Source organism: Talpa occidentalis, unplaced genomic scaffold (genome assembly GCF_014898055.3).
Source record: "Talpa occidentalis isolate TD23 unplaced genomic scaffold, MPIMG_talOcc4v2.1 talOcc4.15, whole genome shotgun sequence".
NCBI lineage: Eukaryota > Metazoa > Chordata > Mammalia > Eulipotyphla > Talpidae > Talpa > Talpa occidentalis.
In genome coordinates this window covers 47999654-48014414 of record NW_023601543.1, presented here as the reverse complement: position 1 = coordinate 48014414, position 14761 = coordinate 47999654, and the positions used below count along the sequence as shown (strand labels likewise).

Sequence of the window (14761 nt, the reverse complement as noted above, 5' to 3'; positions counted from 1 at the left end):
CCCTGGCTGTATTTCACTCCTCCTGGCCTTACTTCCTTCCACCAGTGTTCTCCAAATGCATTTCTTCCTTTATGCAATAGCTGTCACACCTGCCACTTTCAGTTCCCTCCCCACTGTTACTCCAACCTAAGGCCTCCAGTGGGCAGAAGGAGCTTTCTCTCCCTTTATACTGGGCTGTAGTAGGAAAAAAAAAAAAAAGACTTGGGAGTCTGGACTGCAGACCTAGTCCAGCTGCCTATTTTCTTTGTACCCCAGGGCAAGTCTCCTTGCCTTTCAGATCTCCATCCTTAAAGGGTGGATGCCAACACTTCACAGGGGACTTTGAGGTTGAGAGGACATCTTGTGTGAGAAAATGGATGGCATGGTGCCTGGTGTATCACAGGCAGTCAGCAGTTTAACTTAAAAATAAAAACCACCTTGTGGAGGATAGGAAAAACATCTTTTCGGAGTCAAAAATTTGAAGATTAATCTGGAAAAGAACAATCTGATAGGAAAAGGGTCCTGGCAGCTGCGGTCTCCCTTCCTGAACCCCCATGAGGTAGGATCCAGCTTATAGAGGCAGGGTTATTCTCAGTAAAACAAACAAAGCAATAAGCACAAAAACAAACAAACAAAAAAAAAACCCTCACATTAAGCAGGCAAGCATTCATTTTGGAGGGCGTTGATAAATTTCTATCATCCTGACAGAGTATGATATGCATACGTTAAGCTCAGGGAATCATTATTTCTGTGACAAGTGCAATCTGCTTGTGAGGAAGGTGAGGGCTTTAGGAGAGAAAGATCTATCATATGGAAAATGCCTGTTTAGTTGGATGCTTTGTGTGGCTTCAGGGGTGCTCCAGGCTTTCTGATTGAAAACTTTGGCTGTGGTGGCCACAGGGAAAGGTGTCTGCAGGGTGCTTTTTATTATTTTTTTTTTAATTTTATTTTTAAAATTTATTTACATATATATATATATATTACATCATTGCTCCTTTTTAAACAATGTTTGTTTTTTTTTCCCCCTCAGGTGTAGTCCCCATAGAATTTCCTCCAATTCACCCTTGCACATCACCACAGTCTGCTGTGGTCCTCCCTCCTTCTGATCCCTCTCCCTCCTCCTCCTCTGCAGAATGTGTCTGGTTTATCATTGTCTGTTTTTGTTGTGTTTTATATTGTTATTTTTCCCTTCCTTTTATATTGTTATTGTTCCTCCTATTAGTGAATCCATCGGTATTTTTCTTTTCCTTATTTCTTTTTTTTTTCTTTTTTTTTTTTTTTTTTAAGATTTATTTTATTTATTTATTATTTATTTATACAAGCACTGGGTACAGTCAGAAGCACGGGAGGGTGAGAGAATTCACCAGAGCCAGAGCGGGGAGCAGAACAGGCAGAAGGACCGAAGTACACTGCTGAGGGGAGCAGCGGGCGGCAGGAGAGGTCTGCACGCCATGTGGGACCCTCCTCCGGTGGCCAGGGAGGAGCCGGGGATCGAACTGGTGCTGCAGAGGCTACGGGCAGCTTCACAACCCAGCGCTCAACCGCTGCACCACCGGGGAGGCCCTCTTTTTCCTTATTTCACAGAGCATAATAACTTCTATCTATATCCGCGTTTCCACGTTGCTGTGAATGGCATGAGTTTATCTTTTTTGATTGCTGAATAGTATTCCATTGTTGTGTGTGTGTGTGTGTGTGTGTGTGTGTGTGTGTGTATATATATATTATATATATCCACATGTTCTTGACCACAAAAAAAAAAATAAACTAGGGTCTTTTTTTTTTTTTTTTTTTTTTTACAGCAAATCTCTTTGATACGCTGACTCAGCCTCTACAGGTCTATTTTGCTTTGTGCCAAAATTTTGCTTATTTTCTTCCACAATTATGTTTAAACTGCTGATTTTCTTCCACAGTGTCCGTAATTCTCTCCTGGACAGTAAAAAAAAGGTTTGCTGTCATCCTCTCTCACCCTTCCAGATGTCCATGCCACTCCCAGCACCCAGTCATGCAGTCTCACGCTCCCTGCTCCCTGCCCCCCTCCCCACCACACGCATGCTTAATGGCACTAAGCACACACTCCCTGTGCTGATCCAGACACTTTGTGGACACTGGGCAACAGGGACGACTCTCACCTAGTCCCGTCCCTGATGTCACCACCGAGATGTAGAGACATGTTGGTACATTTGAGGTTAGTTTTATGTTACCAAAGTCCACTCAAAAAGTGTTTGAGGAGCAAAGGGAGGAAATCAGTTAGGAGAGGATGACTGAGCTGGGGAAAGAAAGAGGCGAACTCAGGCTGGCATGAGATAAAAGACTGAGTGCTAGAAGTGGCTGTGGATAGTGCTCGTCGTGTGGGAGTAACGGCCTGGGCCGGGCACATCATCATGGTACCCACTCCCGCGTGCACAGGCTGTGGTGATCCATTTGTAGACTGCATGGTGAGCTGGGCAGAGAGGTGGGGATGGCAGCCTCTGCTTTATGCAGGGATTGACACTGAGGTCCAAAGAAGCTCTCTTGCTTGGCACTACCTCTCCAGAATGCTGGACGTAGGGGTCCAGGGCAACAGAGTCCACAACAGAAAGGATACAGGAATTCTCAAGCCCTCCCCAAATTATCCCTCTTAACTGTCTCCTAGATTCTATCACCTCCTGGGTTTTCATCCTGCTCACCTTCACGACATTCTTCACCTTGGAAAAGTAGTCATTCCAGTGCCAGAAAACCCCTCACTGCCTTCCTCCAGAACTTGTGACTGAAGTGTCACACAGCTATCCCTTAATACCCACCCTACTACATGCAGCTGTGGGGTACCACCACTGTTTTCCCAAAACCAAGAGGCTCATAGGTCTGTAGCTCCACCTAGCTCTTAGGAACAGCAGTGAGGAAAGGCAAAGCAGAACCCAGAAGAGTGGAAGGCAGTGACAGAGAAGTGAGACAGAGAAGGCACCCCAATCTGCTCAGGCTGGAGGGGTACAGACTGAGGCAGGTAACCTGAACACCTACTGAGCCAGACTAGCATCGGGTATCACTTCCCCATTTCTTTCTGAAGAGGCGGAGGCTCAGGAGAGACCCTTGCTTGCCTCCGACTGCTCAGCATACATTTGATCACAAAGCCTGTACTCTCTCTTGCCCCTCCAAGTTGGGACATTTGAATCCTACAGCAACATGGCAAAGGCAAGCTTTTTTTCTTGGGGGAAGTCAAAATGCAGGGCCCCTCTAACCCCCTGAGCTGCGTTGGTCACTAGAGCCAGATCAAGGGCTGCCACGAGGCACTCAGACCTCTCTTAGATGATTTGACAGCTGGAACAGGGTCCTCAAGCCTCTGGGGCTGGGTTGCCACTTTTCATGTGTGTAGAATGGAAAGGACAGCACAGCCAGGGTCATCTTCCCATGGAGCTGCAGTCAGGATGCTTGAGGCTATGCGTGTGGGCCACTCACATCAGGGACACCAGCCAGGTCAAGGAGGTACTTTGTGGTTTATGCCCAAGGCCTGGATCCTCAGAATCTGCCCCATCCCCAAATCACCTCCTAAAGAGAAGCGCTGAGGCCCCTCCCCATTCCTCCTCAGCTTTCTCCAGTTCTATACCAATAGAGCTCACAGCCTCAGACCTAACACTGAAGCCATGCTGTCACCCATCCCATGTGGCAGTTCCACATGGCTTGTCATCTCAGCAAAGACAGCCACGCAGCCAGAGTGCATCTCCAGTTAATACTTTATTGTTCTGCTGAGGGGTCACATGTACCCTGCTCTCTGCCTTCCCTCTCCTCTTAAGTGCTCTGCTCCTGAGGCCTTCTAGACCCTTGCCCCACCCACAGATTATAGTACACTCGCGAGAGAATATATATGAATGTGTGTATAATGTGTGATATATGTGTCTATATATATACACAAATACATATATATATATTCTGACTGTACAGTATTTATAGGTACAAATAAATGAGATGGGCTTAAAAATTACAATGTTGGCTGGGAACCATCCCGCTCCAGTTTATGTAGCTGAAAGAATTATAAAAGCACTAGTTGGAATTTGCATGTCATTTGAATTTCCATATGAACCAAAATGGCCAGTGGACAGGATAGATCAGGTTTGGATAAAACCCAGCAGATTGAAATGACACTAGGCCCTTCTACCTGCTGCCTGAGCACCAAGCCAGGGGCCAGGTCTCTGCTTGAATGAACTATTAGGTTCCTATTCCCAGAGGCAGAAAGAGCAGGAAAAGGGGCGAAGACACAGATACAAACTCATCGCTGCCATGTGCTTCTGCTCTCTGCTTGCACAGTGAGAGTGAGGCCCTCCACTCTCCAGAGATGGCAGTTCATGGTCAAAGGCTACATGGGCCCTCAGGGATTGCAGGCAAAGTGTGGGATCCAGATCAGTGGGGACTGGTTAATTGGTCTCTTGAGACCTGAGAAAGGAAGGATCCCCACCCACATACTCTCAAATCCCAAGTTATCCCAAATCATCACGTCACCTGCTAGACGCCCATCCGTGCTTGTGCTTTAAATCAGCCTCATCAATTTCAGCATCGTATTTATACAACTAAAACATTTTGTGGTGGCTCGGCTGCCCTTGGACTGCCTGTGCCTATCTTCTCCAGGCCAAGTTCTCTGGAAAAGCTAGTTTTAGGGCCAAGGTTGTCCCCATGGGCAGGATCAGAACCTCCACAGGGAGTCTAGCACCGAAAAAGGGTGGCTTGGCCTCTCAATCTGACAGAACTCTGACGGTACAGTCTGCTCTCCTCTCCTTCCCAGCAGGTGGGAAAGCCATCAAGGCTTCAGACCAACTGGGCTATGTGGGTCTGGAGGGCAGTGGCGGCCTTCCTACTCGGAAAACCCCTCTTCTCTCTTGGCTGAGTAGAACAGGTTCCGGGGCTGGAAGTGGAGGTAGAGTGGAGATGGCACACTGACTTTCTCTTTTCCTGCCCTGTATGTTCAGAGGATCTTTGGGAAGTGAGAAAGAAAGGTAAGGGGGCCACAAGGACCCAGTTCTGCCCTTAGATGCCACCTCTGGGGGCTGCTCTGCCCCTCTCACCCCCTTACACCCTTGGTGCCAGGCTCCAGGGTGTGTCATCCTGGGTTCAGGCTGAAGCTCACAACTTTGTCTCAGGGCCAGCTGTCTGAAGGATGGGGAAGGAGTCCCGGATCTTTGCCACTTCTATGGCACACAGGTGCCCAAAGACTTTGTTGTACCAGTCAGGAGAACGGCCCCTGGGGAGGCAGAAGCAGGCATGTGTGAGCAATGGGTTCTTCCCTGAGCCCTTGCCAGGAGAGGAAAGAAAGGACTTGCCTCCAACCTCCAGGGATCAGTGGCCTGGTGCAGAGGCCAGGAAGGGGCCAGAGCTATGGGGTCTGGTACCTTAGGTCAGCGCGGCAGATGTGAGTGAGCCGGGAGCGGCCCAGGCCACAGGGCTCCATGAGGTACTGGGAAGTGAGCATCAGGGCCCGGACCCCTGACTCTGGCACAGGTTGCTCAGGATCCAGGGACTGGGAAACCAGCAGGCAACCCCCACGAGGCAGGTCAGAGCGCCACATCCTGCAGGGAAGGAAACACATGTTCAGATTCCTCTGGAGGCCAACTACTCACCTCCCCGGTACCCCAGAGCACAACAGGGTAACAGCCAGGGCTCCTCACCGGAGCACCACGAAGTCACGGCAGGGATGGGGCGCCATGCTGTCAGTGACGTAGTGGTACAGCTCCACACCAGGCATCAAGGCTTCCAGCACCTGGGCCCGCAGCAGGTCTTCATCCCAGAGGGCCCGCTCCCGCAGAATGCGGTGCAGCACCACAGCCGGAGGGGCTCTGCTACTTCTGTGGACGCTTTCCACACACGTAAGGGGTGGCCATCTGCTGCCTATCAGTCACAAGGTTGGGAGCAGGAGGCAGCTGTCAGGTCTGGGTCAGTCCCACTCCAGCCTCAGGCCAGGCCTGTGTTCACTGCAGAGACTGGCCATCCCTAAGTTCCTGGACCTGCTCCATTTCAGACGGCTGCTTCTCTGCCCCATCAAGAGTACATGGAGGTGACAGAACAAATGTTCCCTGAGGCCTATTAGGCTCTACCAAAAAAATAGGCACAGTGCTTGGCATTTCTGGAAATGAACAGGAAGAGGAGGAGGTGATGGTCCTAAAGGGATCACCACCTCTTGTGGGTGACAGAACTGTGCAGGCCACACAAACAGCCACTGACCGAAGCTTTGGTATGTGCCAGGCACTGTCTGAGCCTCTCCCCACTGTGACCCTGTAAGGAAGTTTTTTACTATGACTATAATACATGGTAAACGCAGCCTTGCCATCTAGTCAGGATCAGATTTCAAGAAAACATGACCAGTGCAAGAGAAGGACAGGAGAGTCATTTCTAGCCTGCGGCATGACAGGAAGCTCTGGATGGAGAAGGTGGCATGGTAAGTTGGGGCTTCAAGTGGCTGGGAAATGCAGTGCTTGGAGACAGGTCAGTCAGGCAGCAGGACAGCACAGGCAAAAGTACCAAGGTGGAAATATCAAGGGCTCAGCATGGCTGGTTCAGGGCGAGATGGGAGTAGTAACAATCTGGAGCAGGGCTTTGGCAAGGTAATTCCAGCAGGGATCCAGACAGAAACCCCTTGGTCTCATGCTTCTCAGTTCCTTAAGGTAATTGCTCTGCTGGTTGACATTCTCTAAGAATCACATACAGGCACAGTGAGGCTGGCAGGCAACACCTCCCTTTGGGATCTGGGCCCCTGCCTGCAGCATACCCTCTCTTAGCTGTTGGGCAGCTGGAGATAACCAGCACTCACCTTCCTGCAAGCCAGCTCTGTGTGTTGGGGTCCCGGCACACTCATCCAGCCCTTGAAGCGCTCGGCAGCATCGCGCAGCAGCTCCTGGACGCTCTCCTCCATGTAGAGGTTCAGGCTCACTCCAGTTGCCTGGGCCTGCCGCAGTTCAGCCAGGGCGGGGCCAGGAGGGCTGAGTTCAGCGGCACTGTAGGAGCCACACAACTGTAGCACCATGTCCTGGGGCACCTGGGAGGGCACACACACACACTGGGTTATGGTCACGGGGAGCATCAGTAGTTAAGGGGGTAGAGAGGCCTGGCTCCTGCAATAAGAGTGGTGAGGAATCTTTTGGGAGAAGGGTTGGAAATAGGAGGTTGAGTCAAGTTGACCCCGACCCCTGACTTGGGTGCAAATGGTTCCCTGCATCTGGAAAGGAGGCACTGTGGGCCTGAGCAACTCACCTGGAAAAGTTTCTTGCAGTCACTGATCATGTGTGATAGGCCCTGGGTAGCCGCCATGTTTTCACTCAAGTCCCGAGGGCCTGGCCTGCCAACTAAGATGCGTTTGCTCTTGATTCTGGAGGAAAGGCCCAGGAAGGAAAGGATGGCACAAGGGCATGAGGCAAGACATGTGAGAAGCCACTAGCTTCCAGCTCCCTAGAAGCCAGCTTGCCAGTGGTGAAGACAAAAGGTCCTGCTGCTCTTTGGAAGATCCTACTTCACAAACATACCATGGTGCCTGAGAAATCAGGCCGTTCTCTTGTGGTGATATAGGAGAATTGCAGTGCCAGCCATCAAGGGCCAAAAATCCAATGGGACCCAAACCCTCCCTTCCCTGCCCTGCCCTGCTTCACCTGGTGAGGGGCTATCCTTCTTGGAGACATTGAGGTGGAAGATGGAGGGGGCCAGGCACACTGCCAGGTTGCCAGCTGTCATCTGGTTTTCCTCAGCAGAGGCAATGTCACTTAGGAAATAGAGCAGGGTCTGTAGCACCTCTCGGTTCTCATCAGGGAGTAGCAGGGTAGCGGCTTGAGCTGCTGCCAACCATTGATCCTTGGGCAGGACTATGAGGAAGAAATGGGAGAAAGGCTTCCTTATTCCCCTAGAGGCCCCAGTTGTGCACCTCCTGCTTTTTGGTAATGCAGAAGGCACAGCAATGCCAAGGGAAGTTGGGGAGACAGAAGGGGGTGGGCTCTGGGTGCTAGATCTAGCACCCAGATCTAGGTGCTAATGTGCACTAATGTGCTAATGTGTTGCTAATGTGCACTGTGCTAATGTGTTGCTAATGCGCACTGTGACCTTGGGTAAGTCCCTACTTTTCCTTGGGGCCTCAGTCCATCCTTCCACAGAATAGGCTTGGGGAGGCCAGATGGTGAATGTTCCAATGAGCTAACAGGTGAGGCTCCATTTGCCTGCACGAGGTTTTATCTCCCACAAGCCCTGGATTCAGGGAGGTTGAGAGCAGGGCAGTTTTGTGGGGAAAAGTGCAGGAAACTCACGCTGGTAGATCTGCAGGAAGGTGGTGGTGAGCTTGCTGGTGAAGATAGGCTCGGGCAGGTCCCGGAAATACTGCTTCAGCAGGTCAGCCACATCATAGGCCGACTGGCCTTCATAACAGACATGGTCGGGGGAAGTCTCATTCATCTGGCGCAGGTTCTGGATCCTGGACTTCACTCCAGACTTCCGGAAGATGCCCACCTGGTCCATGCAGAGGAGGGAAGGAAGGAGGGGTAGAAGGGTGGGTGGGGGACCGTGAGGCCAGCCCTCGCCCATGGGTCACGAGTGTAGGCTGTCCCCCAGAGATCTCCAAGCCTGGCAGGCTTCCACTGGCAGGGGAGGTGAGAATGGTAACACCAGAGAGAAGGGGTTTGATGGCCTCAGCCAAGGCAAAAGCTGGCTTCCTAGTGATGAGTAGGAAAAGGTGGGCCTAGTTAAGGCAACAGAGCCCAGGCCAGAAAGAAGTTGGCGCATGGCTGGGCAAAAGGGAGCTTTGGTTCCATCCTTGCTGGGACTTTCTGAGGACCAGAAAGGCCTCTGGTGGAGCAGTCAGATCCAGGGGAAGGAGCAGAGCAGTGCCCTCCCCAACTGCTCAGCCTCAGCCCACCCAGCACCACCTCTGTGGCTCCCCAAAGGGTCTCACCTGGTCCAGGCACTGGCTACGCAAGTAGCGCATAGCTTGCTGGATGCTTTGTGGTAGTGGCTGGCCTGTGCGCTGCACATGGATGAGGGGTGGCACCCCAAACACATGCTGGTCTCTGTAGTCTGGGGTCTTATTCCTCTTCATGAACTTGGGCACTGACCTGTTTGGGGGAGGGACAAGAGGTGAGGAAGGAGTGGAACAGGTCCTGACATGGCTTGGAGACTGTTTGCAGTATCAGGGGGCTCAGAAAAAAAGAACACGTGTTACTTCTATTGATTTTTGTTTGCAGATTATACTGAGATTCATATATGTTGGTCTATATTTGTGACCTCTTGAAGTGTTTGATACCCACCTCATTCTAATGGTCCATATTTTTACTCCCCTTGGCATTGCTTATGAGTGGCTAACTAAAGAGCCTGACAGATGATGCAGTGAAAGGATTATGATGGGGAGGAATTCTCTAGCAATGGGGAGTCACAGAAGGGAGCTGGTCTGGAAAGTGACCCCAAAACTCCATTTTAAGCCAATGTCCTGGTGGGGGCATGGAGGTTGGAATGGAGAGGAACAGCTCAAGGCCCTAGGTTCACCTCCCTTGTCAAACATGGCACCCATACTTACATGGATCCCATATGCACTGCCCTGCCCCAGATACCCAGAGCCACACTGATCTCTGGAGCCACAGCCCCTCTGGCCTGATATGTCAGGTCACTGAGCTGGCAGGGAGACTCTGCCTGCTGGCAGCCACCCTCTGAGGCTCACCCTCCCGAAGTCCTGGCATGAGGTCAGGCAAGAAGACAGGATATGGGCAGGAGCTCCCCAGCCACCATGGCTCAGCAGCACTCACCAGACCCAGCCCTGTTTGTGGGGCACCGTGTACTTCTCCATGAAGGCGGTGAGCCGCAGCAGCGAGCCCTTGTGCAGAAGGTGGATCTGGCCCGCAAATTGTCGGTTGATCTCCAGAGACTCAGAGTTGAGGCTGGGCCGGTGGGAGTTCTGGAAGCTGTGCCAGCGGAGTTTCCTGCTGAGAAGGGGAGGAAGCCAGAGGAGCAGTTTTGGGTAAAGCTTTGAAAAGGTTATGTTCTTCTAGTCCTTTATTCTCCCAAAAGACAAAATAAATCAGGGGAATGGGGAAACTACCTACTGTTGACACTGCTGCTGGGCCCTGAGGGGGCTGAGGAGGGCATCATCTTAGATGCCAGGGCTGCCCAAGATGCTGTCAGGGAGGATGGCCCATTTAGTGCCAACAACCCCCAACTGAAACTTCTGTGCCAGGGCTGCTCCAGAAACCCCAGAATGGAAAAGTGGGGATCAGAGACCATCTCCTCTAACACCCTCGGTTTCCCATGGGGAAACTGGGGCCCAAAGAAGAGCTACAATTTACTCCAGGTGATACCAGAGGCAGGGCCTAAAGCAACATTCTGTATTTTGGAGTCCTGCAGGCTTCCCATTTCCCTCCTGGGACTGGCTGCCTGGAGGCAATCAACCCATTCCCAAGAACCTACCCCTGTCCTCTCCATTAATAAACTGACTTAAAAGGGAGGCAGGATGGGAGAAGGGAGGGAAAAGGAGTGGAGGGGGATAGAGAGACAACAGAGGAACCTGTCTCCACCTCTACCCTGAAGTCCCACCTGCAAGGTCTGGTAAGCGAGGCCCAACGCCTGAATCTCGCCGTTCCCGGGGCTGCTGCCTGGAGTCCAGCTGGGGGCCCTGCGGCCTCACCCTCGTTCATGAAGCTCCCACTGTTATCCAGTTCACCCGAGGAGGCCCCAGTGTAAGAAATGGAGTGTCCTTCTTCCACAGAAGTGGGTTCTCCTCCTGAATTCACCTCCTGCTCATCATCCTGGGCTGGACTGGGGGATTCAGCCTCTGCCTGTGCTGGGAATGCAGCCTCAGCTGGAGTCTGAGATGGGACTACCGGTTGCACATCAGCCTGGCCCAGGACAGGGACTGTCTTTGCGCCACAGCCTCTACCTGGCCCAGAGGTTCGGCCTGGTCTTCATCCTCAGCTGTTGCTATTTCTACTGATAAAGTAGCTTCTTCCTCTTCTTCCTCATCTTCTTCCTCTTCCTTCTCTCCTGGCCCAGATCTGGGTACATGGCCTGAGACAAAGCTCTACCCGTTGTTGCAGGCCCCATACATGCTGAAGGATGTCGTCCAGGTGGGCATAGCTGCCTTCACCCCTCCTCTTCATCTTCAGCCTCAGCCCCGGCCAGTACAGGCTCCACTGGGTACAGCTCAGGCAAGTTGTCATAGGTGCTGGCGTGGCTGCCTGTGGAACCACAGGAGCCACGGCGTCCCTCGTAGCCCCAGCGCCTACCTGGCTGCCAATCTGCCAGGCGGTGTTCATGGTCAGGACACAGGCTCTCAATGGAGAGGGAGCGAGGGAATGTGCCTGGTTTGTGGTCCCTGGGCACGTGCACCAAGTAGTCACCCCTGTGTGTCAGCTGAGGGTGCCAGAATGTGGCAGGCCAGGCCTCCCAGGCCCTCTGAGCCTCAGTACCACCACCACTGGCTGAAGTAACTGTCTGTTCTTGGCCCTGTAGAATCCAGCTGAGAGGAAGCCACGGCGACTACAGGAAGTAGAGGCTTTGGTGGTCTTCTCCAAGGTGGCTGCCTTACGCTCGGGCTCTGCAGGTCGACCGCCACCCTTCTCCTTCCTCCTCAAAGACTCAAGGTGCTTGAGGAAGCTACGTGAACGGTGCTTCTTGGCCTTGGACTGGAGACCCTTTTGGCCCCGGGTGGGGCTGAGGAGGGGCCGTTCACTTGGGCCAGGGGTACAGCCTAAGAAAGGCAGGTCTGCTGGCTTAGGGGCTGGTAAGCTCACGGCAATGGCTGGCAGGGAGGTAACACTAAGCTCAGTGAGGACACTCTCACAGCTGGAGGTCACTGGAAGGCTAGGGCTCAGTGGGGCCAGCAGATCAGAGGAACCCACGTGAGACCAGCACTTGTTTTGTTGCTGGAAGCCCAGTGATTGCTGATGGTGCACTGCTCTTCCTCCTCTGAGTCTTCATTCTGGGAAGGGTGCCACAGGAGCAGGTCAGAGAAACCCAGCCCACAAGCCCTTGTTTTTGTGTTCCACTCTCTGTCTCCAAACTCTTGGGGGGACATAGAGGTGCAGGGCCCTGCCTTCTGCTTGGGGATATGTTTTAGAGGGGAGCATTGGCTCTGGCAGAGCTGGAGGAAGCCAGGAGTCATAGATGGAGCCTAGAGGGTTGGTAGTGATGATCTGATTAATCTCATTCCCCCTCCTACTATTTTACAGAGAGGAACCCTAGACCTACAAATGGGAAGCTGCTGGCCCAGGGCCCTAGACCATCATGCAGTAAGTCAATAACAGACCAGAGTTAGAATCCAGGCTCCTGGACCTCCTGACCTCAGCAGCCTCCCAGTCTCTACAGTCTTAGATTAGAATCATAGAATGCCAGAACTGAAAGGAAATGTTACATTTTCAATTTTTTTTCTCCTCATCTTCAAGGTGGAGAAACTGAGGCCCAGGGAGAGAAGAGGCTAGCCCGAAGTCACTCAGTAGTCAGTGGTAGAGCTGGGACCAGGGGTTTCCTGCTTCCTGGTTCAGGGCTCTAACCACTTGGCTGACCCACTGATGGCAGGCCTCTGGTGGAGAAATCCCGGGGAGACCTGCAAAGCCTGACCCCACACACAAGGGCTTTGTGCAGACTCAGAGTCCTCTCAGTTTCTGCAGTCCCCAGATTGGCAGAATAAGAAAGACCCTTGGGAAGCTATTGATAACACCCCTAATTTACTGTATAAAATGAAGGTCAAAGGGATGAGCTCTTGTGGGGTTGGGGATCCTGACTTCTCAGACCGTACAGGCCATGTTCTTTCTACCACATGTTCTTTTCTGCCTCTGAGCACCCCCTCCACCTTACCCCACCACACACACACAACCAAGGTCAAAGACATTCTGCCATCAAAGGAGGTAATTGAAGCAGATGGATTTCTCTAGTAAATGCAGATGGGAGAAGTGGGTTGAGGGCAGGGGTGGGTAGGTGAGCCCAAAAGTCAGGACACATGCTGTTATACTCCAACCTCGCCAAGACAAAGGCCTCATAGAGCTCCCCGCACCCCACTCCCAGGCTGGAGAAGGGCACTTTTTCTGGATACCCCAGACTCCCAGGATGATGGAGCTAATTTCCCAAGAGAGGTTTGCATGTCCCGTGTTCCCCCGGGGTCCAAGACCACAGACAGCACCCTCGCCATGACTCGCCTGCTTGCATTGAAAATGAACCTCCAGTTTCATCGAGGCACAATTGTTCAAGGTCATCAGCCTCCTGCAAGGAAATGAAGCAGCATTGACCCAAGGGCTCCAGCCCCCCATAACAGGCATAGCCTATCAAAACACTTCCAAAGGCCATCACATGCCCGAGCCACCAAACCTTTCCCAACCCCAATGTTTGTGAGATTCAGCACCAGGCACGTCACTGGAAGCTCCTGCCCTCCAGGAGCTTATAGATGGAGACAAACTACTACCAAGGTGGGACAGGTTCAAGAGCAGAGCAGAGCAAACAGGAGGTGCAGCAGGCACAGAGCAGGTGGAAAAATAAATTTCCATGAACGGAGGCGGGTGCACATGGAGAAGCCTTCCCAGAGGAGAAAAATGAGATTTGGAGGGAGAGGGAAAAGGGGACAGGAGCTCTGACAAGGCAGGGTCAGTAAACAAACCAGTATGGATGTGAGACAGTGGCTGAGGCTGATAAGGTTAAGTCAAAGACAGATTGCAAAAAGCCTTGGGCATCCTGCATATTAAAAAAGCTTTGGACTTTCACCCGCGTGCAGAGACATGGTTTAAGCAGAGGGGCACCGCTTGGAGGCTGACCCTGGTTGCTGTGGAGAGGCTGGAGTGGCTGGGACGGAATGCAAAGCCTGAAAAGAGGATGGCCAGTGAGGAGGCAACTGTAGTCGTTTTAAGAGAAGCCATGGTTTGACCTCAAACAAGGGCCAAATCATATGAGTAAAGAGGGAACACGTCAGAGGTATGTTTAGGGGACCTAACTGAAGGGAGAAGGCATACAAGCCACATCCTGGCTTTCAGCTAGGGTGCCTGAGTGACACAGAAATCAGAGTGGGGCCTCCCTGGTGGTGCAGACGGTTGAGCATCATGCTGTGAAGCTGTCCACAGCCTCTGCAGCGCAGGTTCGATCCTGGCTGGCCAGCGAGGGTCCCACGTGACATGGCAGACCTCTCCTGCCTCACCCGCTGCTCCCCTCAGCAGTGTATTTCAGTCAATCTGCCTATTCTTCCCCCCCCCGCCTCTCTCTGGTGAATCCTCTCACCACCCCCCTGCATCTCTGGCCTGTACACCACATCTTGTATACATGAATAAATAAATCTTAAAAAATAAAAAGAAATCAGAGTGAACCTGTTGATCCCAGCAGATGCATCTGGTGAATAGGTTGGCCTTCTCCTGTTAGAGGGGTCAAGTGTTTGTTTTTTCCAGAAGCAAGTTCCAAGCCAGGCTCTTGGCCTCCCAGGCCTGACCCAAAGTCCCCCTACCTGCACAGGGCCCCCAAAGAGTCCTCGTCCAGGTAACCGTGGTCCTTCTTCACAGAGCCAATATCCAGGGAAACAATCTTCTGTATAGCAGAGAGAAGCCAAGATGAGTTGAGAGGGGTGAGTGAGAAATTCAGTGCCAATAACCTTTGAGATCGAAGAGGGAAGTCAGGGAAGCAGGGAGGCAAGATGGCTGGAGCCAGGGAGAAGGAGAAAGCCTGAAGTAAAGGAGGGGCCCGGGCCTCCCCTGGTGGTGCAGGCGGTTAAGCGCCGTGCTGTGAAGCTGTCCGCAGCCTCTGCAGCGCCGGTTCGATCCCGGCCAGCCAGCGATAGTCCACATGGTGCGGTAGGCCTCTCCTGTCACTCCCGCCGTTCCCTTCAGCAATG

At 52.4% G+C, this 14761-nt stretch overlaps 1 protein-coding gene across 1 annotated transcript; it reads right to left on the bottom strand.

Moving 5' to 3' along the window:
- Positions 1 to 5047: 5047 nt before the first annotated feature.
- On the bottom strand, positions 5048 to 14440 carry LOC119246108 (stAR-related lipid transfer protein 8-like). The gene is given in 19 exon segments (XM_037512308.1): positions 5048 to 5185; positions 5334 to 5510; positions 5610 to 5776; positions 5779 to 5829; positions 6749 to 6973; positions 7189 to 7307; positions 7584 to 7790; positions 8226 to 8424; positions 8867 to 9026; positions 9711 to 9884; positions 10495 to 10801; positions 10804 to 10950; positions 10953 to 10973; positions 10976 to 11046; positions 11048 to 11393; positions 11396 to 11830; positions 11833 to 11878; positions 13092 to 13155; positions 14378 to 14440. Coding segments are annotated over 18 exon segments (3027 nt in total). The 5' UTR covers positions 13149 to 13155; positions 14378 to 14440; the 3' UTR covers positions 5048 to 5067.
- Between the last annotated feature and the right edge of the window lie 321 nt (positions 14441 to 14761).